Consider the following 23,847-nt stretch of genomic DNA (forward strand, 5'->3'; position numbering starts at 1 on the left):
TTTGATATTTACTATTTATTGTACATTTTATAAAGGACAACTTAGGGTGCAGTTCTACTGTAGTGTGATAGTGGATGATATCTTTAATGTTGGATGGTCTTTTTCAAACTTTATTTGCAATCCATTGGAGGACTGGGAACCTAATGGGCATACTGAGGCATGATTTATTTATTAAACTGAAAATAACAGAATAGAATAGGGTTAAAATACAGAATGCCATGTAATGAGGTTATTAGTAAGACATTTGTTTCAGTTAAATACACAAGTATGTGCATGTGTATATGTATATACATAACAGTACACATATTTGTCTATATATTTCATGTATATATTTATATTCACACAGTATACATATGTGTATATATATACACATACACACACAAATTATACATAAAAATATATAAATCTGAATACACACTTACAGTAGTACATTTTTTTTTCCACGTTGGGTGAAAAAGTTTAAAAGATCAAAGTTTGAAAGATGCTGAAAAGGAAAATGATTTTACTCTTGTTTTAGGCTCTATGAGAAGGATGCTGGGTAATAACCAACTATGTAGAGGCTTCTAATCTATCACAAAGAAGCTGAAGAGCCTAACATACATCAAGTGGGAGAAATATTGGGTTGAATGAGTATAACTTAAATGATGCTGAAGGATGAAGCAGAACATAACATTTTTGGCTTATGACATGGAGAATTTTAAATGCTAGTGAAAAAAAAGAATTATCAACCACAGAGAGTCACCTCACATCCAGGAGTATTTTTGTGTGAGAGGCACTGGTACTCACCATATTCTATTGCAGCTTTGAGCAATGCTTCAGCATGAGTGGAGCCAAATGCGTTACGGACAAACCGTCTCCTTCGACGAAGATCATCTTCCCAGTAATCCAAACGCCAGAAATCGTGCAATTGGCTAAGAATGGGAAGATAAAAAACAATAATAACTAATAATAATGATGTATAGCTGGAAGTACATTTTTTCAAGTTATATACATTTACAGACTGCTTACACAATAAATTTTAAAAGCTTTGCACATTTTCTTTTTATAAGGACTAAATATTTTCTCTATTCAATTCATCAAGAACATGAATGGCATTACATATTATAAACTATGGTAAATTTAACTCTTCTAAATTCATAACTAATACAGTTAAATCTTTATTTCTTTGGTCTCATTGGAAAATTAAGATAACTTCTGAGATATTTATGTTTTACAACTGTGTTTATATACATATGTTTCCTCTACAAATGAACAAAACTTAAAATAGTAACATTCTCATATTTTAGGCATTATAACATTCAGCTCTGCTTTCTTTACAATGTTCTTCCTTCTACTGAAAACATTCATCACTGGGAGTTTAGTAACAAATGCAGCATCAAATTACAAGTATTAATGGCACAGTTTGCATTCTTTTACACTGTTTTTAACAAGGCTTGTAAATCACAGGATAGACCTCACTACAAACAGTTCGCAATTTAATGACCATGGTTTCTTAGTACACTGAATTAAGAACTATAAAATACTGCCCACTTGGATTTGGCGGAAGAATGATTAAAATAATGTGCTGAAATATTCATTGAAATAATTCCCTACTGCCCACAGCAACATGAGAAAAGTGCAATTTTATCCATTATTAATAATACTGAATTAGAGCTGCAAAAAAATGCCAGTATGTGGTAATTGTCTTGGTAAATTATTATTCTAACGCTAACAGAGTCCTTGGATGATTTTACAGCTTTCAGTTAATATAAACCATCAACAGCCATGGCCATCGTTGGTAACACTGTCTAAACTATGTTACACTTTAAACAATATTAAAAATCTACAAGATATTTCAGAAACTACTGAAATATGTTCGTTGTATACCAATGGAACATTTCATGGTATCATTTTTGTTTCAATTTAACTTTAATAAACATTAGTGATAAATGCTACTGCTTGAGAAGTCTGTCTTTTTCTGTATAGTATCTGGAGTAATATACTCAAAAGATAAAATTCTAATTTTCTTGAGCAGCACTATTCATAAAAACATATAAAATGCTTTCATAGAAGATTTGATTTCAGTTTTTATTTTGATACTTTACTGTAGGAGAACACTGTGTTTGATTAAGATGGAAACTATATATTTTGCTCATCATTATCTCTCTAGCACAACGTCTGGCACATACTATGTTTTTAATAAATATTCAATGAATTAATTAAAACAATTTTTTTTACTTTGCAAATCTACAGAGAAGTATAGTCAGTGAGAACAATAATTTACTTTTGAAAAAATTTTAGATTTTATGGCTATTTAATTTTGTTTTCTATAGCTTAATTGTAAAATAATATATCAATATAAGGGATATATAAAAAGAACATTAAAATTATAATCATTTAAAGTATAATTTAATATACTTGTTTTTCTAAACATAATAATTATAATTTTATTTTTCTGTCAAAATAATGATTATCTGGTGATTAATTATTATGAGTAGTATACCTCTGTCATTAATTTAAAATAGGAAAATTTCTATCCGTACAAATACAGATTAATCCTAGTAGTTTAAAGAAGAAAATGCTAAAATCTTGCTATAATGATTTTCCTTAAAAGTATGTTAAAATTAAGTAACTGAATTCAGTAGGAGAGACCTGAGATCTAATGTTTTCTCAAATTCCTGACCACAGACATACTTTCCTCTATTCCTCCCATTAAGAACAACTAAAAAAAATATTTATACGCTACATATAAAACAAATGTAACAAAACTCTGAAATGTGGGGAGCAGAAGGCAGACTGGCTAAGGACCACAGGGCCCAAGGAACAACAAAGTGGTGAGTTCCCTGGGTTATCTTTTTGTCTCATATACCCTAGATTTGGAGGCAAAAGAAGCTAGCAACCCAGATAGACCAACGGGTACAGACAAAAAAAAAAGCCTCAACAAAAGCACGTTTCTCTAGCCGAAAGACCAGGAAAAGGGCATCCTAGGAAGACAGGAAACTTTTAGACAATTATTTCCTCTAGCCAAACACCACAGAAAAACTATGCCTCTCATTCCCCCCTACACACACGAGCAAAGGATGAGTGGGGAGTCTAGATCTGAAGCCTCATGATGGTGTAACGAGGTGCCCTAACATCCAAACTGGGGTGGCATCAGAGAAGGTCATATAGGGAGCCAGGACTTTCATCTCTGCTGGCTGATGACAAGGTACCTCACCCTCAAGGAGTCACTCGAGACCTTATGGAGAGCCTAGATTCCCACGCCCTGTGGTCAGTAATGAGGCATCCTTCTTTCTTCCCACTGGGGTGGGTCGGGAGGAGACATAGTAGAGAGTCAGGACTTTTACTACTAACCAGCAGCAATGAGGCCACCCCCATCAGTGGATACCACGTGGGGAGCTGGAACTCCCACCCCTGCTAAGCCATCATGAGGAGCTACCCACTCTCTGGATGTCAGCAGAAGGGAAGCGGGGAACCTAGATTTCTATCTCCACCTGGCATTGAAGAGGCAGTGCACCCCATTGTCCTGGTGGAGTAATGTCAGAGAAAAGTCAACTAAAATAGAAGATTTGAACGAGATAAAAATATCTCAGAAAATTAAAAAAAAAAATCCAGGTTTCGATCTCAAATTACTTGTCATACCATGAACCATGACAGCATATTTCACATTCAAAGCTATGGTGGCCAGAAGAAGTGTAAAAGTTTTGTTATGTGCTAAAAGAGCTGTCAACCCAGAATCCTATAACGAGTGAAAATATCCTTTAGGAATAAAGGAGAAATGAAAATATTTTCAGATGATGAAAAAGATTTGTCAGCCTCAGAGCTAGTCTAAAAAAATGGCTAATAGCAATCATGTAAACACAAGGGAAGCAATAAAAGAAGGAACATTGGAACATCAGGAAGGAAGAAAGGACATAAGCAAAGTGTAAGTAAATATAATAGGATTTCCTTTTCCTCTTGAGTTTTGTTAATTATGTTTTGCTGTTGAAGCAAAAATTATAACACTGTCTGATGTGGTGCTAATTGTGGGTAGAGGTAATAGTCAAGACAAATATAAATGAGGGAGGGTAAAGGAATGTAAAGGGAGGTAAAGTTTCTATACTTCACTTGGAGTGGTAAAATGACACCACCAGTAGTAGACTGTGATGAGCTATGTAGATATGATGTAATAGTTAGAGCAACCACTAAAAAAGCTATACAAAGACATGTGCAAAAAGTCACTATAGCTAATTAACTATCAGAAAGAGAAATTTGATACATTTACAACTGTATCAAAAAGAATACCTAGGAGTAAAGAGGCGAAAGACCTGTACAATGAAAACCAAGACACTGAATAAAGAAATTGAAGAAGACATAAAAAAGTGGAAATATAGTCCTTGCTCATGGATTGAAAGAATTGATATTGTTAAAATGTACATGCTACCCAGAGCAAACTACAGATTCAATACAATCTCCATCAAAATTCCAATGGCATTTTTCACAGAAATAGAACGAAGAATCCTAAACTTTGTATGGAACCACAAAAGGCCCAAATAGACAAAGCAATTTTGGGAGAGAAGAGCAAAGCTGTGGCATCACGCTCCCTGATTTCAAACTATATTACAAGGCTATAATAATCAAGACAGTATGATACTGACATAAAAACAGACACGCAACTTAATGAAACAGAATAGAGAGCCCAGAAATAAACCCACTTATTTTTGATATTTACGGCAAAGAAGCCAAGAATATACAATGGGGAAAGGAGAGTCTCTTCAAAAAACGGTGTCGGGGAAACTGAACAGTCACATGCAAAAGAATAAAACTAGATCAGTCTTACACCATTCATGAACCTCAACTAAAAATGGGTCAAAGACTTTAAAACATAAGACCTGAAACCACAAAACTCTTAGAGGGAAACACAGGCAGTAAGCTCCTTGACATTTGTCTTGGCAATGATTTTTTTGGATTTGACACCAAAAGCAAAGGCAACAAAAATAAAATAAACAAGTGGGATTATATCAAACTAAAAAGCTTCTGCAGAGAAAAAAAATCAGTAAAATGAAAAGACAACCTACCAAATGAGAAAAAAAGATTAGCAAACAATATATCTGATAAACAATATAATATCCAAAATGTATAAAGAACTCATAAAACTCAAAAACAACAACAAAAACACCAAACAACCTGATTAAAAAGTGGGCAGAGGATCTGAATAGACCACAACAATGAAAAATTTTCATCTGTAGTTTCTAAAATCTAAAATCCATTTTTCTTTTTTTTTTTTTTGAAGGAAGCAAGGATTGGGAAAATTTAGATATTTGTTCTCTGATTTGTTCTTCTAGTATTTTCCCCATTTTCTATGTGGAAATTAACCTAATATTGCTGAGAGTCCAGTCTTTGATAATATTTGGGGTTTTCAATATTTGAACAGACATAAATTCTTAAAAAAAAACTTTGTTTCTTTCAAACCACACTTGTTTTTCTATTTATAGTTTAAAGATAGTGGAAATGAGTATAGATAAAATAACAATAGGTACTGAGAGCTGTGCTTTCAACTCTCAATAACATTAAACAGTATCATTCATTAAAATGGATACTCACTTATTTCCTTCTCTCCTTCCTTCAACGTTTCCATTCAAAAAGATATTTACTGAGTACTTATCCTGTGTTAGGCAATGCTCTTGGTGCTGAAGATGTAACAGCATAATATGTATAATAAGATATATTCCTTTCCTTTTATTCTCACTCACACATTGTTCACTCTGCTTTCCCACTGAAATTTAATATATATTACTGACCCTTTATCTAAATCGCTCCTCTACCATTCCACCTATTTAATATTTCAACATAATAAGATACACTTTGCCATATTCTTCTGTAATATGTGAGGCATTCCAGGAAAAAAGATAATAATAGAGACTACTCTAATAAGTTTTAACTCCAGATGTGATTGTTATTAATAATTTGTAAGCACAATCAAAATTTTTTACTCTGTGATATGCCTATTTTGGTCAGTATACTTTGAGTACTCTGAGAGGTTCTTTTAATACCCTAAGTTAGGTTGACAAGCATTTCTCTTCTTGAAGGAGGGCTAATTTAGATTTCCTGCACTTGGAGAGCATCCAGGTGGACACATACAGAAGCCACTGTGCCATCATCTCCATGGTTGTGCAGGTAGTCATGCTGCACTGAAATTCTGCTTGGAATTGCAAGTTTTTAGCAGTGATAATCTCATATGTGATACCTCTAATGATGTCACCTGGGAGGATGAATGTGATATCATATGTATTATTTCCCACTATTTATTTATTTTGGTCCTTACAGCCATGTTTTTGCCTTTCATGACTGAATTACAGAAACATTGAGTATTATATATATGTTTTGTTCAGGAGTGTGATTTTACAAGTATAGCACATAATTGCTAGAAAAGAGGAGGTAAAGAGCCAGTAACTAATGAAGGGAAGATTCCCAGTTAGGTTGTATTATGATAATTAATGTTACTATTGATGTAATGGTGTTCATTAATTAGAATTTGGTGTTATTTTTAGCATAAACAGGGTTCAGGAAGTCATAATTTTCCTCCATGAAATTTTTGATAGTTATATTTTAGACTTACGAGAATGCACTTAATTTTCTTAAAAGGGGTCCCTCCTCCCCTTCCAGGAATCAATCACCTTCATAAGCTGGAGGGAAAACTGAATTTACCTGGTAAAGCATAACTGAACTGTTAATTGGTTACTTGATATTTGATAACAAAAACTACCCAGGGGAATAGAGAAAAGAGTGAAAGGAACAAAGGAATATCTTGCTAAACATACACACAAAATTCAGTAAGAACTCGAATCTCTGCTTGGCTAAAGCACTGGTGGTGATCACTGAGGTCAAGACTTCTGTGCATGACTTTTAATCCTACCAAGAACGACCAAAAACACAAATGCTAACTGAGAGACTAATAGTTAAAAATTGTTATCCTCTCCTCCTCTGGACACACCGTAGATTACACTCCTCTATCTGTTTTGAAATAAGGCATGCCCATGTGACCTTCCTCAGCTAATAAAATGTAAAAGGTGAGTCACTTTCAGACAAAAGTTTTAAGAGCCAATGAAAATTTGCCATGTTCTCTTTCCTCCGCTGTAGGAATGAAGAAAATAAGCATGGATGTGGAGTCCCCATCATTTTGTATCCCTGAGTGACTTCGAGGGGCAGAGCTTCCCCGTGGTTCCACGCGGAACATGTAGTATGAGTGAGAAATAAACTTTTCTTGTGTTGAACTTCTAAGATTTGAAGGTCCCATGTCACTGTAGTAAATAACCCCAGAATTGAGTAACTTCCTAGAATAATAATACTTACAGAAGGACTACTATTTACTGAGAGATTATTGTATTCCAGGTACTTTTCTAAGCATTGCACATGTATTAAGTCATTTACTCTTCATAAATTCCCTTTAAGGTAAGTGAACTCATTTTACAAATTAAGAAATGGAGACACAGGAAGGCTAAGTGATGTGCCCAAGATTAAGCAGCCAGTAGGTGGCAGAAGAAGTATCTGTCCTCAGGCTGGCTGACTTTCTAGCTCATGCCACACTGCCTCTAACTGTAAAGAGAGCAACCAAGGAAACAAAATATCTTGAGGATATTACACTTAAAGCACCAGCACAGCTGATTCCTGCTTCTTTATAACCAGAACTAATTATTCTGAATGAAAAATGATAATTGTGAAGTAGACAGAATGCTCTGTGTATACTGCATATGTTCATTCCTTTAGTCAACAAATATTTATTGAACACCTAAGAGCCAGGGATAGGCTAAGTACTAGACTTCCATAGATGAATAAACTGACATGATTCGTGCCTTTGTGCAGCTTTCAGTCTATTTTATAATTTAAATAAATAAACTTATAGTTAATTTTTTGTAAGTGTTAAGAAGGAAACAGATGAGATACTCTAATAAAAATGGGGAACCAACTTACTGCATAAGTGAATGTACAAGTAAACAAGTGTGAGTATGCTAAGGAAACATGGTTACAAAGTATGTTGGCAAAACAAACTCTGTATTTATTGGCACTCTTAGTTCTCCTTCATAAGAAAAATCATCAGCCTTTTATTAACAGGTCTTGCGGGCTGTTTAGTCAATTCCTAGTAACATATATTACCTCAATGCTGTAAGTGTGTGTGTGTGTGTGTGTGTACGCGCACTCTCATCTAAAGGATATATCTACACATCCACATTTGATATATGTCTTAAGCCATTAATGCTGTTCTCTCTTACGTACTACTAAGCACTTCTCCCAGTCTCCTTTCTCTGACACACTTACATCCTCTCTGACCTGAGGTCATGTATTATATCTGATAATTTAATTACAAATTGATTGTGAAGCTCCTGAAAGATGCATTCTTCCTGTCTTTGAAAAGTGTACTCTCACCTCCTGACACTGTAAAGTCATAGTTCACAAAGCCAAATCCTAGTCTTCAGGCCAGTCTTTCCAAGTCAGGCTAGTTTGTTCTCTCTCCCTGTATTACTGAACCTGGAAGGAAAGATAGGATTCCAAACACACCACTGGGGACGCGTTACAGCTGTCTGTCTCTATCATTTGTTCCCATGCATATCAGTGGGGAGTAGTTACTGTGAATGATGATTCTTGAGAAACTCTATGAAACATTTTGGATTCACAGAGAGGGAGATAGTGATTGATGAACGTATGTGAATTAAACTAGGTTTCCAATTAACTATAATGAAGCTTTAGATGAAACAATAAGTGAATATTATTAAAGTGTGTGTTAGATTGCATAAGCCATACTTAATAGTGAGAAAAGTTTTGTTAGCAGCCAAATCAAACATCTTAAAGGCATGAAAAAGAAAGTGGGTAGGAAAGTAAACTTTTTGTCTAAAATTTTGTTTCCATTACAGGTTTCTTATTTTGACCCAAGTTGTGATCTAACTTTCTGCTAATGTTTCTGTTCTCTCTGGATGGTCCCATGTGTAGCTTATGCTACCTTCTCCCTTCCTTTCCCCTTGTATTGTTTACTGCAGCAGCGATCCATTGTACTTCTTTGCATCACATTTGCTCCTAATTTCCTTTTTTATCAAAAAAAGGAAAAGGCAATATCATTTGGTTAAAATATGATAGTATAATCTTAGTCACAGTGCATGAAAAATAAAGCCTTTCAGAATAAAATATACTACAAAAGAAAATTCTTAGTTTATTTAAGGTGACCTTTGAAAAGCCATGTTGATGTTGTCCATTAATTTTAAAGAGAGATATATTTATACTGTAAGTTTGAAGGCAGACAAATGTATATTTGATAAAGGGCAGAGCAAATCATTCAAGAAAAAAATCATTGCGTCCTTAAACTAATCATATCTGAGGGCTTATATTTCTTTTTTATTTATTGTTGCAGAATGAAAATTCTCCTAATAGAGTACTGGATGTTTTGTTCGATTCTTTAATTTGCTTTTTCTTTTCTTCTCTTTTCTTATAGAAAGCAGTTTTCTGGGGACAAAAAATATTTAGGTGACTCCTTTTGCTTTTTGGGTGCACCACCACTCCCTATGAGCCTGGTTTTCTGGTATTGTAAGGAATACAGTGGTTTTATAGTATTTAAGGGATAGTTTTCCATGTGAAAATGATAGATGAGAAAAATAATCCCCTAAGCATCTGGTCAGGTTCTACACGCTACTGCAAGACACCAGAGCAGCTATTGTGTGCTGTGCAGGAAACTGGGCTCAATTCTTACAAAATACTTTTCTACCATGTTTGTAAATTCTGAATCTCCACTAAAGGAGGAGGAACAAATTTAGAAGCTGAGTATCCAGAGAGATCAGTAGAGTTGGTTCTCGAACTTTCCTTAATCTAGAGCTGAAGAGGAAGAGCCTCCCAACAAGAATTCCACTAACTCCTTTCTTGTAACAGTTACATTTACTAACGAGGTTGCCTGGTAGGATCAGAAAAGGTTTGGTTCCAGCAAATGGAAAGATTTTAATGATAAACACTTTACGGGACATCTTCCTTTTTATAACTTTCACTTCTTAAACTCTTTCACTTTATTAACATTTGAAAAGAAGTAGTGGCTCCAAATCATGAACAATTAAATAAGGAGGCAGGGCTGGAAAGTAGAAAAGAGAAATAGTTTCCAAAAAGAAAAAAAACAAATAACTTTATTCAATGAGCTCTCTATGACCCACCTGATTAGCAAATGCTGAATTGCATTTTCACTCTTTGTCTTTGCATCTTTAACCAACTACTCTTCTGGCTCAGGCTTTATTTATTTATTTACTTTTGGGCAGCAACACACAAAGCTTTTTAGTGAATAGCTACACTCCTTTTTAAATTTTCCTTTTCCAGTAGAGCTACTCTCAATTTAAGCAGTCTTAGGGCAGCAATAATTACTTTTATCTTAATTAGGAAAATTGTAAAATTCCTTGTGAAACACTTAATTCTATACAGCAATTCTATCCCACTTGACGAAAGCAGATATTCTTTCATCCTAAAAATTACTGCTGTGGTGAATAGGCTTAATTATTTTTAGAAATTATAATTAAAAATTCTTCCCCATAAGACAGAAATTGATCACTATAAGAAATCACAGGAAAGGATTTGCTTAACTTTGAGGAATATCCTTATGCTACATAGCACAATTTTCAATTATCTTTAAAATTATATCTATTACTGCAAAGTAAATGTTTTTTCAATAGCGTAAAATATTTCATATAAAATGTATCTTATTAGTTATATAACATTTATTGATACATGCCTGCCTGGTATTATTTAAAATTAAGTTTATGATTTTCACTGTTGCATTCTCTAAACCTCAGTTACTTCATTTACAAAATGGGGATAAATAAAGCCTACCTTATAGAATTGTTGTAAGGAATGTATTTAGAGTGTTCAGCCCAATGCATGGTACACAGAAGTCAGCAGCAGCAGCAGGAGGCAGCATAGTTAGAGAAAGGTTCAAATCCCAGCCCTGACACTCACTATGTAAATGACAACCTGTCTGAGTATTAGTTTTTTTATTTACACGGGAGTAATAGTTCTCATTAATGCTCTCCATTCAGTGCTTGCTACAAGTCCACCAATAAATAGTAGTTATATCAGCTGTTATACAAATTTAAGTGTATACAGTTTTGCATTTCTATCAAACTAAAACAAGAAGTTTTCCAGAAATTCAGGTATATTTTTGAAAGGTCTAACATTTTTTAATGCAACATTTAACTGCAGTGACAGATACGCAGAAGTAAATGTTTTAGTCTGCTCTGCAGGGTCCATGGAGTGCCCCTCTTTCCAATATCATCACCCTTATTGCATTATTTAGAACCTCTATTCCCCTCAGATTGTCCCCCAAACTTGCGCTGTTCATTCCTAGTTATGTGCTATTCCTCTCATTAAAATGTTCATGCTTATCCAATTAGCAATTAATCGTGTATTACTCTTTGCGATGTTTCTATGTTTGTTCTGTATCACATGCCAGTCTTCCCTCTAAAACATCCTTGATTATAAATTTGGCAACTAAACATTTGTTTATATTCTGGTAGATCTCAACTGTTCATTTAATCATGCATTTACACTTTGACTCTCTTACTAGATTATAAACTAGTGATCACGGTATTTGTTTTACACAGCTTTGCAACCCCACAGTACTTAGAACAGTTTGCAAACAGGTATGCAATAATACTTGTTAATTTAATTGCTCTCTCATGGTATTTTCATGTAATAAAATTAGATTTAACTTTTAAAACAAAATTATGACAGAGACAAGTCTTGAAAGGCAGAGCAACGCTACTAATTACTAGACATGCTAATGAATTTTAACAAAACCATATATGGCCTTTTCAGCTTTTACACTAATACACACTAAGTGGGGTGGAAGTAGTTATCAAACTCCTAACAATGGAACTAAAAGTATCACTTTCTTAGTAGCTTATCATGCCTTTGTAGAGGAATGATTCGCCAGTGTCATATTTAACCCAAATAGGAAAATACAACAGGAAATTAGGAACATGGTGACAATTTCGTCAGCCTTTGTGAAGTGTGCTTTAGGCTACACGATCATTTCAGTGATCAAATGCAAGCTGGTCCATTTGTATTTGATTCTTTCTGTTATTTGTGAGGCATGCCAAAGAAAAATGTTTCTGTCCAAAACAAGTTATCTAACACATTTATTTTAAATTAATTGAAAAAGTATGCTTACTTGTTTCACAATTAACTTTCTATTTACAAAAGCTCTTAACTCTGTTGACACTCAATTTTGTCCATTCAGAAAACAACCAAATCCTACACCCCCTCTAATTTTTTTTTTTCCGATAAATATGTCAAAAATATAAAACCAGGGGGCTTCCCTGGTGGCGTGGTGGTTGAGAGTCCGCCTGCCGATGCAGGGGACGCAGGTTCGTGCCTCGGTCCGGGAGGATCCCGCATGCCGCGGAGCGGCCGGGCCCGTGGGCCATGGCCGCTGGGCCTGCGCGTCTGGAGCCTGTGCTCCGCAACGGGAGAGGCCACGGCAGTGAGAGGCCCGCGTACCGAAAAAAAAAAAAAAAATATATATATATATATATATGTATATATATATATATTTCCTTCCCTGATTTATATTTGTTACACTAACAGACAAGAAAGGAAAACACCCACTACTTAAGCATGAATACAGCAAACCTTTCATGATATACTTACCCCTAATTCTCATTAATGTACATAAATATTTAAAAAACCTGTATTCACAATAGAGGAATAATTCTGTCATTATTTAAAAACTGGTATTTAAAAATAACATTTAATTTTGAATTCATTTTTAGTGTTCAGGTATAAAGTGTTTTTCCAAAGGGTAGCATAACATGTGCTTATATAACTTAATTATATTTAAATATTCACCTCAATATTCATGCCTCATTTATTAAAGTTACATTTAAATTAAGTTTTATATTAAAATGTAATATTTAAATTTTTTTCTTATTCACTTTTTGAGAGGCTTTAAACTATTTTCCCAATTTAGATAAGTTTCTTGCATAAACTTTTATTTTGACACAACTTTCAAAATTTAAATAGTTCATGTAAATTTGATACTAATTAGGACATACCAATGAAAGAAGATTTGTTCTGCACGTATACACATCCTTTTATTACAGATGGACAGTTGTTACTCAGTATTTAATCAATTTCATATTTCCTCTTTTACATAAAGACAGCTTATAAGCTTAAAACAATGACATAAAGACATGACTGGAAAACTAAGCACACAGCTCAAAATTCACCAATCCATATATATTGATTTGACCTTTAATGGAAGTTTTTTCTGTTTTGTTTTGTTTTGTTTTTGCGGTACACGGGCCTCTCACTGTTGTGTCCTCTAGAAAAACTCAATTAACAAAGCCCCTAAACAGGGCTCTAGTGAAGAGTCTTGTATGCAAGTGGAAATCTGCATTAAACAAAACTGTTTAATTTTCTTTAATTCAACATCCCAACTCAACATCCCAAACTCATTTGACCATGTAATACTTTACCCAAGTAACACTTATTGACAGCCCTTGGATCATACTTTGGAATATGTTGTCAGTGATGTGCTGATTTTTTCATTTAAAACTATTAGGTAGGACTTCCCTGGTGGCACAGTGGTTAAGAATCTGCCTGCCAACACAGGGGACATGGGTTCAATCCCTGGTCCGGGAAGATCCTACATGCCGCGGAGCAACTAAGCCCGTGTGCCACAACTACTGAGCCTGCACTCTAGAGCCCGTGAGCCAAAACTACTGAGCCCGCGTGCCTAAAGCCCATGCTCTGCAACAAGAGAAGCCACCGCAATGAGAAGCCCGCGCACCACGATGCAGAGTAGCCCCTGCTCGCCGCAAATAGAGAAAGCCTGCGTGCAGCAATGAAGACCCAACGCAGCCCCCCCAAAAAAAGATAAAGAAATTAAAAAAAAAAAAAAACCCAAACCATTAGGTACTATAAGCCAGGGGCTGATCAGTATGTTAGCTCACTCATGCAACCTCCCACATGCTCATGAGGGCAGAGACCTCTTCTGTCTTGATCATTGCTGTACCCCAGTCCTTAGAAATAACCTCTATTTGAGGACCTGTTTTCAGTGACTAATATCCTCTAGTACCTGTGTTAGGAGTTAGGCCAATAAAGATTAGTAAGGAGTATTTTCTACTTGAGAAGATGAGGACAACATATAAACAATTACAATAAAATGTGGTGAGTGATGTTTGAATAAAGTGCTTTGAGGGCAAACGAGAAAGACTTATGAATTCGCCTGGAGAGGTCAGGAAGAGATGATGCTAGAAATAAGCCTTTAAAGAATAAAGAAGGATGTACCAGGTGAAGGAGGAAAGAAGAGGTATGGACCCTGTGCTACAGCCACACTGAAAAACTATACCCCTAAAGTTTCTAACTCTAATAACATTGATTTTATAGTGATTTTCTCTTTTCTTCTAACATTGGAGTGCTCCATAAATAAATGAATGGATAAATGAATTTTGTTTCAGTGAGATTTGTGGTTATATCAAGCATTCCATAGTTTGAGTCCCATCCAAACATTCCCAGGGAACTTTCCAGTCTACAAATTCCAGACTAGAAATGGTAAAATACAGAAAAAGAAAGGCTATTGTGGACTGACGCAGTAGGAGGAGGAAGGGTTGAGTCAGACTACAGACAACATCCAGGCCTGTGTGAAGTTTTTTGATTATCTTTGATATTCTGAACTCTAAAGTTATTTTCCCTCTTTGTCTTTCCCAAGGTTTTGTTACGATGTTTCAAAAACTTTACCATTTCTCGTGCTCTGAAAAAATCAGGGCATGCTAGATGTCTCTGTTTTCTTTTTTGTGACACTCTTTGAGCTAATGTTTTCTGAGTAACAAATATGAATTAGGCATCATATTATATTCTATAAACATATCATTTAATCCTTATAACAGTTGTATGAGATGTATATTAACCCCAAATTTCACAGATAAGGAGAGGATGGTCAAGAACTCATACACCAAGCCCAACCAGCAGGTTCAGTATTCAATAAACACATACTTATTTAATGGCTATACTAGAACAGGCACTATTTCTAGGAGCTAGGGATACAGTAATGATCAAGACTGAAAAGATCTCTGCCCTCATGGAATTTACAGTTTCATGTAGGAAACAGACAATAAGTATGTAAAAAAAAGTTTAAAAAAGGATACTAATAAGAGTTATGAAGAAAATAAAGCTTAGTTAAGGGATATAGAGTGACTGTATTACATACACTGTATTTAGGGAAAGCCTCTATGAGACGGTAACATATGAGCAGATATCTCAGTGATGAGAAGAATCCTGTCACCCAAAGACAAAAGGTAAAGGCATTCTAGACAGTAGAGAGAGCTAGCTGAGAAGGCATTACACTGGATATGAGCTTGGTATGTTTGAGTACAGAAAGGATGTTAGTGTGGCTTAAGCTTAGAAAATAAGAGGATCAAATGTGCTCTGAAATTAGGCAGGTGCAGGATCATTTAGGATTTTGAAGGAGTCTTTGGAAGAGTTTAAGAAAGGAGTAGTAATAAGATCTGATTTATCCATTATCTCGCTTTGGCTGCTGTGTGAGGAGAAAAACAGTACAGGGTTAGTGTGGAAGCTGAAAGGTAGGTTAGGTAGGAGGATGCTGGAGAAGCTGAGATGGAAACAGTTGTGGTAGATAGCACTGGAGCTGGAGAGACGACATCAGATTTTGGATATATTTTATAGACAGAGCCAATAGGAACAGCTGATATAATACAGAGGCAGAGGAAAGGCGTATTGGAAGAGTGGTGAGGAAAAGAGAGGAATGAAAAATCACTCCTAGTTGGAGGCATAAGCTCCTAATAAACTGAATCTTTCACAGATAAAAACCATAAAACCTGAGCAAACTAGAAACAACAACAACCTGAGGGCTGTGCAAAGTAAACAAAATCAGTGTGATTCTGCAGGGGTGTTAAAATTGAAGGAAGTGATCAATACAGGTTGAGTTCTTCTTTTATTTTTTTTTTTATTATTATTTTTTGTGGCCTCTCACTGTTGTGGCCTCTCCTGTTGCGGAGCACAGGCTCCAGACGCGCAGGCTCAGTGGCCATGGCTCACGGGCCCAGCCGCTCCGCGGCATGTGGGATCTTCCCGGATGGGGGCATGAACCCGTGTCCCCTGCATCGGCAGGCTGACTCTCAACCACTGCGCCACCAGGGAAGCCCAAGTTCTTAATTTTTGAGGGTTTGTCTCCAAGGCAGCTACAATCATGGCAATGATGCAGGTGACTGAAACTCTGATAGAAAGCCTGCTTCTGGACATAGGAACAAAGGGAAGGAGCTTGAGGTAGATAGGAACGCTGGAAAGTGAGGTGGGAACCATGAAAAACAGAGTGCCTGAGAAGGGGAATGCCAAATTCTATGTTTAAGTCCTTTTCAAGTCTCTTGCTGGATTGTGAACTATGCATGAGTAAGACAGACAAAAGTAGTCTGAACTAAGATCTGAGCCACAACCCACTGTAGATGTGACAGACTTTACACAGTTTGAGTCTAACCCAGTTAACTGCCTGCTAAAAGAATAATATCAATACCCCTTAGAGGAATATAACAGAATCCAGTTTCTACCACATAACATTTACAATTTCTGGGATACAATAGAAAGCTACAAAAAGCTGGAAACTACGACCCATTTTCAAGAAAACAGATAATCAATGGATGTCAACCAAAAAATGATTCAAGTGTTGAAATTATTAGACACGGGCTTCAAAGTAACTATTATAATGAAGTAATGGAAAACACAATCATAATGAATGAAAAATAGGAAATCTCAGCAAATAGAAAATTTTGAAAGAAAAGCAAATCAAAATTTTAAAATGCAAAAGTAAAATGTTGGAAATAATAATTCATTGGATAGGTTTAATAGCTGAAGGGAAATACAGGGAAATTCAGTTAAACTCAAGATTTATCAGTAGAAATTATCCAGCTTGACGGAGAAAGAGAAAAATGATTGAAAACACTAACAGGGACTTAGGTATTTGTAGTAAAATATCAGAAGGTCTACTGTACATGCAACTGGAGTTCCCAAAACAGAAGAGTGCAGCAGGAAACTATTTAAATAAAAAAGGGCACCAAATTTCCCACATTTGGAATGATATAAATTGACAGATTTAAGAATTTGAATGATTCCCTAGAGGATAAAGGTAAAGAAAACCACACCTAGGGAACATCATAGTCAAACCGTTGAAAACCGAAGATAAAGACAAAATTTTGAAAGCAGCCAGAGAAAAAAACACATTACATATAGGGGGGAAAAATGGAGCACAGAAAACAGTAGGAAAACATCTTTAAAGTTCTGAAAGAAAAATAATATACTATCAACCCAGAATTCCACATCTAGTGAAAATATCCTTCAAGAAGACAAAATAATCACCTTTGCAGCAAAAGAAAAAGTATGAGAGTTCACTGACAATAGATCTGCACTATCAGATATGATAAAGGAAATTCTCAGTCTGAAGGAAAATACCAGATGGAAACTTGAATCTTCTGAAATGACCAAAGAGCACTAGAAATGGTAAATGTATGGGTAATATAAATATTTTCCCTCCTAATTTTTTAAACATATATATGATGCCAAAACAAAAATTATGATATGCTCTTGTGGGATTCCTAAGGTAGGCAGGTGTAATAATATATTATACAAGAAACAGAGCACAAAGGATTCTCGGCGGGGTATGTGGTAGGTAAATGGATTCACATGGTTACAGGGTTTTTAAATTTTACATGAAGTGGTACACTATTATATCTATGTAGATTGAAAATTAAGGTATATAAAATAATCCCTAGATAAACCACTTGAAAAATAGAGCTAAAAACCCAATACATAAATTAAAATGAAATTCCAAAATATAGTCAAATAATCCAAAAGAAAAGCAAAAGGAGGGGAACAAAGAAACAAAAAAAACAGAGGAGACACACAGAAAACGAATATTAAAATTATAGAGCTAATATAACAATTACTAATTATTAAATGCTAATAGACTAAATATTCCAATTGAAAAAGAGATATCAAAATTGATTAAAAAGCAATACCCAACTAGATGCTGTGTACAAGAGATGCACTGAAAATACAAAGACACAGATGGGTTGAAAGCAAATGGATGGAAAAGGATATATAAACAATAAGCATATGAAGCTACAGTGGCTCATCAAAAAATCTACAAACAATATATACTGGAGAAGGTGTGGAGAAAAGGGAACCCTCCTGCACTGTTGGTGGGAATGTAAATTGATACAGCCACTATGGAGAACAGTATGGAAGTTCCTTAAAAACTTAAACATAGAACTACCATATGACCCAGCAATCCCACTACTGGGCATATACCCTGAGAAAACCATAATTCAAAAAGAGTCATGCACCACACTGTTCACTGCAGCTCTGTTTACAATAGGCAGGACATGGAAGCAACCTAAGTGTCCATCAACAGATGAATGGATAAAGAAGATGAGGCACATATATACAATGGAATATTACTCAGCCATAAAAAGAAACAAAATTGAATTATTTGTAGTGAGGCAGATGGACCTAGAGTCTGTCATACAGAGGGAGGTAAGTCAGAAAGAGAAAAACAAATACCGTATGCTAAAGCATATGTATATATATGGAATCTAAAAAAAAAAAAAATGGTTCTCACGAACCTAGGGGCTGGACAGGAATAAAGGTGCAGACGTAGAGAATGGACTTGAGGACATGGGGAGGGGGAAGGGTAAACTGGGCCGAAGTGAGAGAGTGGCATGGACATATATACACTACCAAATGTAAAATAGATAGCTAGTGGGAAGCTGCTGCATAGCAAAGGGAGATCAGCTCAGTGCTTTGTGATCACCTAGAGAGGTGGGATAGGGAGGGTGGGAGGGAGCCTCAAGAGGGAGGGGATGTGGGGATATATTTATACATATAGCTGATTCACTTTGTTATACAGTAGAAACTAATGCACCACTGTAAAGCAATTATACTCCAACAAAGATGTTAAAAAAAAAAAAAAAGAAGAAGCCAGAGTGGCTATGTCATTAACAGGCAAAGTATATTTTAAAACAGGGAGTATTACCTGAAATAAAGAGGGATATTAAATCTTGATAAAGGGGTCAATTCTTCAAGAAGATATAATATTCCTGGTATTTAGCTAATATCAGAGCCTCAAATTACGTGAAACAAAACTGACAGAATTAAAGGAAGAAATAGATAATCTCACAATGATACCAGGGGATTCTAACACCCCTCTTCAATAGACAAAACGAGTAAACAAGAAATCAGTAAAGATATAGGCCATATGAGACATATTATCAACCACTTTGACCTAATTTAAATTTATAGATGGGTATGCTCAACGACTAAAGAAGGCACACCACTTTCAAGTGCACATAGTATGTTCCCCAAGATATGCCATATATACTAGGTCATAAAGCAACCTTTACATTTAAAATAATTGAAATTACAAGGAGTATATTCTTTGACTACAATGGAATAAATAACAAGGTATCTATAAACACCCCAAATATGTGCAAATTAAACAACACACATAAATAATACATAGGTTATTAAAGAAATAAAAAGTAGGAAATGTTTCAAACTTGATGATAACCAAAGTATAACAAATGTGAGATGCAGCTAATGCAGTGAACAGGAATAAATTTATAGCTTTAAATACTTATATTAGAAAAGAAGAAAGTCTAAAACCAATAACCTAAGCTTGCATCTCAAAAAACTAGTAAATGAAGAGGAAAGTAAACCTAATATAAGCAGAAAAAAATAATAAAGGTCAGAGCAGAAATCACAATTATTATCTAGCAGAGAATTTGTTAATCTAGCTAGCATAGGTCTGGAAATCTCCCAAGACTGAGTCTGTGTTCTGTGTTTATGTGTATGCACATGTTATGCAGAGTAGACAGCAGTATCTAGAGCCACTAATTCCCAGTTTTACGAGTTTGGTTAATAGGAGCTCTTGCTCATATAGCAAGAAGAATAAATTTGTATCAATTCTTTGAATTTACTGGTAAATTAGAATCAGACCATTTTCATTTAATTTGGAAAATCTTTACAATAACAACTTGAAAAAACTAAAGTTTTAAAACATTACAGCTTTACTGTGATGCATAAATTTTCATCAATTATATACATAATTTAAGCTCTACTGTAAGACCATAAATAAGGAAAGAAAGAGGAAGGAAGGAGGGGAAGGAAGAAAGGACACAACAGAATTACATCCTCCCTTGTGTCCCGAGGTGACAATTCTTTTCTTCATTGGTAAAGAAATATCTAAGTTTCTGGGACTTCTCTGCTGGTGCAGTGGATAAGAATTTGCCTGTCAATGCAGGGGACATGGGTTCGAGCCCTGGTCCAGGAAGATCTCACATGCCACAGAGCAACTAAGCCCATGCGCCACAACTACTGAAGCCTGCACACCTAGAGTCTGTGCTCTGCAAAAAGAGAAGCCACTGCAATGAGAAGCCTGCACACCGCAACGAAGAGTAGCCCTTGCTTGCCGCAACTAGAGAAAGACTGCACGCAGGAATGAAGACCCAATGCAGCCAAAAAAAAGAAAGAAATACGTAAGTTTCTGTTCCTAGAGGCAGTGTTTTCTGATCTGTATAGAGTTCCACTTAAGTGTTCCATTGTATGGTGGAGACAGATCAATCCATTATTGATGAGGAGTGAGATAGAAAATAACTAGGTAAGACATTTTCTGGAATTAACTCTTTGGTCCTTGGCTATACAAAGACATATAAATAAGTTAAATAAACAATCTCTTCCTTTACAGAAGGGCAAGATATGCTATGTCCCTACAGTTAGTACATCTGTCTAGGTATGATGATACAAAATAGTTGAAAAAAAAGGTAAGGCTTAGTTACTGTGATAGGCTGTATCTTACAATAAAATATCTACAATGGGCTCCTGGTGTTGAAGATAAAACCCCTGATAAGTGTACTACTGTTCAACAAATATCCACAGGGACCATGAGCCAATGAGACAGACTTTTCCTAAAGGTGCATAACTGGAGTCTAGGTTTGCTCTGTGTAATCAAAAACAAATCTAAATGGAAGGGAAGCTGAATTCGAGGATAGATAAGGTATTTTCATACCTGTTTCCTTCAACTTGGAAAATATGAAATTAAACTTGTATTTCCACTTGTCTCAGTGTTTTAGGTACTTCAAAGCTGCAAATCAGTATACGCTGGTAGAATTTATATACAAAAATTTCCAATAAGGAAAAAGATTTTTAGAATTTTCCATAAATGTTTGAACCTGAATAAACAAAAGGGCCTCTACATTTCAATTATCTAACTATGATAATTAGAAAATTTTCTGAAATAAATGATTGTTTTGATGATGCCTTCGATTCCAACTTTTTACCAAACAAAAAGGTCAAAGAAAAAAGCATACCAAAGGATATTAAGTTTGGTAATGAAGCCTGTTATCGTTTACTTCTTAAACTCTGACATAATTATCCTAATTTTTGTAGCATTGCATTTACAGTTCGCTTCAGTTAGGATGAAAGTAAACTCTAGTGGGAACTCTTCAATTAAAAATTTTTTTTTAATTTATTTATTTTACTTATTTATTTTTGGCTGTGTTGGGTCTTCATTCCTGTGTGCAGGCTTTCTCTAGTTGCGGTGAGCGGGGGTTACTCTTGTTGCAGTGCGTGGGCTTCTCATTGTGGTGGCTTCTCTTGTTGCGGAGCACAGGCTCTAGGCACGCAGGCTTCAGCAGTTGTGGCTCGTGGGCTCTAGAGTGCAGGCTCAGTAGTTGTGGCACACAGGCTTAGTTGCTCCGCGGCATGTGGGGTCTTCCCAGACCAGGGTTTGAACCCGTGCCCCATGCATTGGCAGGCAGATTCTTAACCACTGCGCCTGCAGGGAAGCCCCGAACTCTTCAATTTTAAGTTTAGTAGGCTACCCGGAGAATGTTCAAAATCTTTCTTACGTGCTAAACATGTGTTTTGACAGGACGTATCCACCACTGATCCAGGTTAATGCTCTAAGGTGCTGTGCGGGGCTCAGTTACTGACTGCAACTGCTAGCCTTCAACTTTAGGTTAACTGGACAAACTGTTCTGATTAAACACAATTTGAATCCAATTAGTCGCAGTGGTAGGACTAGTCCAGTGAGGCTGTAAAGAAGTAGCTTCTCAGAAAGAATGTGGATTATAATTATGAATTGGATTCAGCTAGAAGTCCTGGCTCTGGAGAATCAACCAATACAACTGTAACAGGAAATAATTCCCAATGGAACGTTCAACAGTGACCTGGAAGGTCATTAACAGTCACACTGCACCCTATCTAGACCTTCCTTTTGAATAATGCTGACTCTACCGAGTCTTTAACTTCTGTGCCTCGACACCTTTGGTTCTGGGCCAGGTTACCATTCTTAATTTGAAATTATCTAGGGAAAAGAAAGTTCCATTTATCCAAACACCTGGCTTTATTATTTCCCTTCTCATCTCTCCGGGTCTCATGGCAACTTTAATTTACTATTTTTATTGTTCGTATGGTTCTTATCGACCCCCTTGGGATTGAATGAATATGTTTTGCAAACCATAATTTTCTGGATATCAGAAAAGTGGTATGGCGCAGCTACTTTGTATTATGTATCACTCCTGGTAGCATTTGGGTTAGTACTCCATAATCAAATAAATTAGTATTTCTGCAAAGAAATGTATAAATATTTACACTAAATTGGATAAAGACAACAAATAGCCACATATTAGTTTAAATTAAGTTTTGTCAGCCAGTATGTTTTCCACAAGCATATGAAAAAAATTATGGTTTTCAATGGCTTTTAAAAGGATTAGACCTGTAATAAATCCTAGAAGTGAAACTCCTATTCCCATTTGTTCCAAATACTAAGCAAATGCAGAGTATCTTTAGTGTATTTTACTTTTCAATAGTATTACTCAGTTGCCATGTTATAGTCCTAGCAAGTAAATGCAAACCTTATATTTTGTGTGCTTTATTTCATAAACGATGAAATCATAATCTTATTAGCTCACTAGAGTTCCTCAAAATAAAATTAATAAAAATACTGGATATAAAATATGAATAATGGTATTTACAGGTAAGTTTATTTTTACTGATCGGTACATAACATCCAAGAGCAACATGTACTTGTGATGCCTCCTACCAAACCGACTGCTATTGTTCTACTGTCTTTCCTACATATAGATTCTAGCACCAGCAATGACTAGAGTCAGATTAATGAAAGTCACATCAAAAGTGATATGGATGCATTTGAGACCTGTGGAAAAACTAAATTCAGTCATATAGAATATTAATTTACAAAACTGACATACATAATTATACTTGAAGAAGATTTAGTAAGAACTAATAAATAACTTCCTGATGGCCTAGTTTGACAATTAATGACAGAGATAAAGTTTTCAACTAATATGTGCCAATTCCTCGAATTCACTTTTCTGGATATTTTAAGTATACTTCTTACAAGAATTATGGGGAGAACAGAAATTTCCCTTTTGAAATTCCTTCATGTTCCACATTTCCACACTTCTTATTTATCTATATATACCCCATGCAACTACAATTCTTATTTATCAATATACATCTATGTAAAATATTAGTGCACACACATACACACACATATACTATTCTTTTAAGCAATGCTTAATATTAAATTAATATGGACCTAAATTTAAAAAAACAGGGTAAACTTGTAGAATGTATAATGATTTTATACATTTAATTATCCTTATTATTCACAAATCTTTTCTAAATTATGTCTGTCCTGGGACTTCCCTGGTGGTCCAGTGGGTAAGACTCTGTGCTCCCAATGCAGGGGGCCCAGGTTCGATCCCTGGTCGGGGAACTAAGAGCCCACGTGCCACAGCTAAAGATCCCGCACACAGCAACAAAGATCCCGCGCGC

The 23,847-nt window shown here is 35.5% G+C and overlaps 1 protein-coding gene across 1 annotated transcript in view; it reads right to left on the minus strand.

Annotated features, from left to right (window-relative positions):
* The window catches only part of NBEA (neurobeachin), a 620,750-nt gene that overhangs the window by 236,753 nt on the left and 360,150 nt on the right, over positions 1 to 23,847 (minus strand). Inside the window, exon 39 of the mRNA XM_022574654.2 lies at positions 787 to 911. Within this exon, the coding sequence (XP_022430362.2) occupies positions 787 to 911 (125 nt within the window). The remainder of the gene's footprint in view (positions 1 to 786; positions 912 to 23,847) is intronic.

This window comes from Delphinapterus leucas, chromosome 18, assembly GCF_059928025.1.
Source record: "Delphinapterus leucas isolate spDelLeu-1000000601 "Yukka" chromosome 18, BTC_Dleu_Yukka2, whole genome shotgun sequence".
Lineage (NCBI taxonomy): Eukaryota > Metazoa > Chordata > Mammalia > Artiodactyla > Monodontidae > Delphinapterus > Delphinapterus leucas.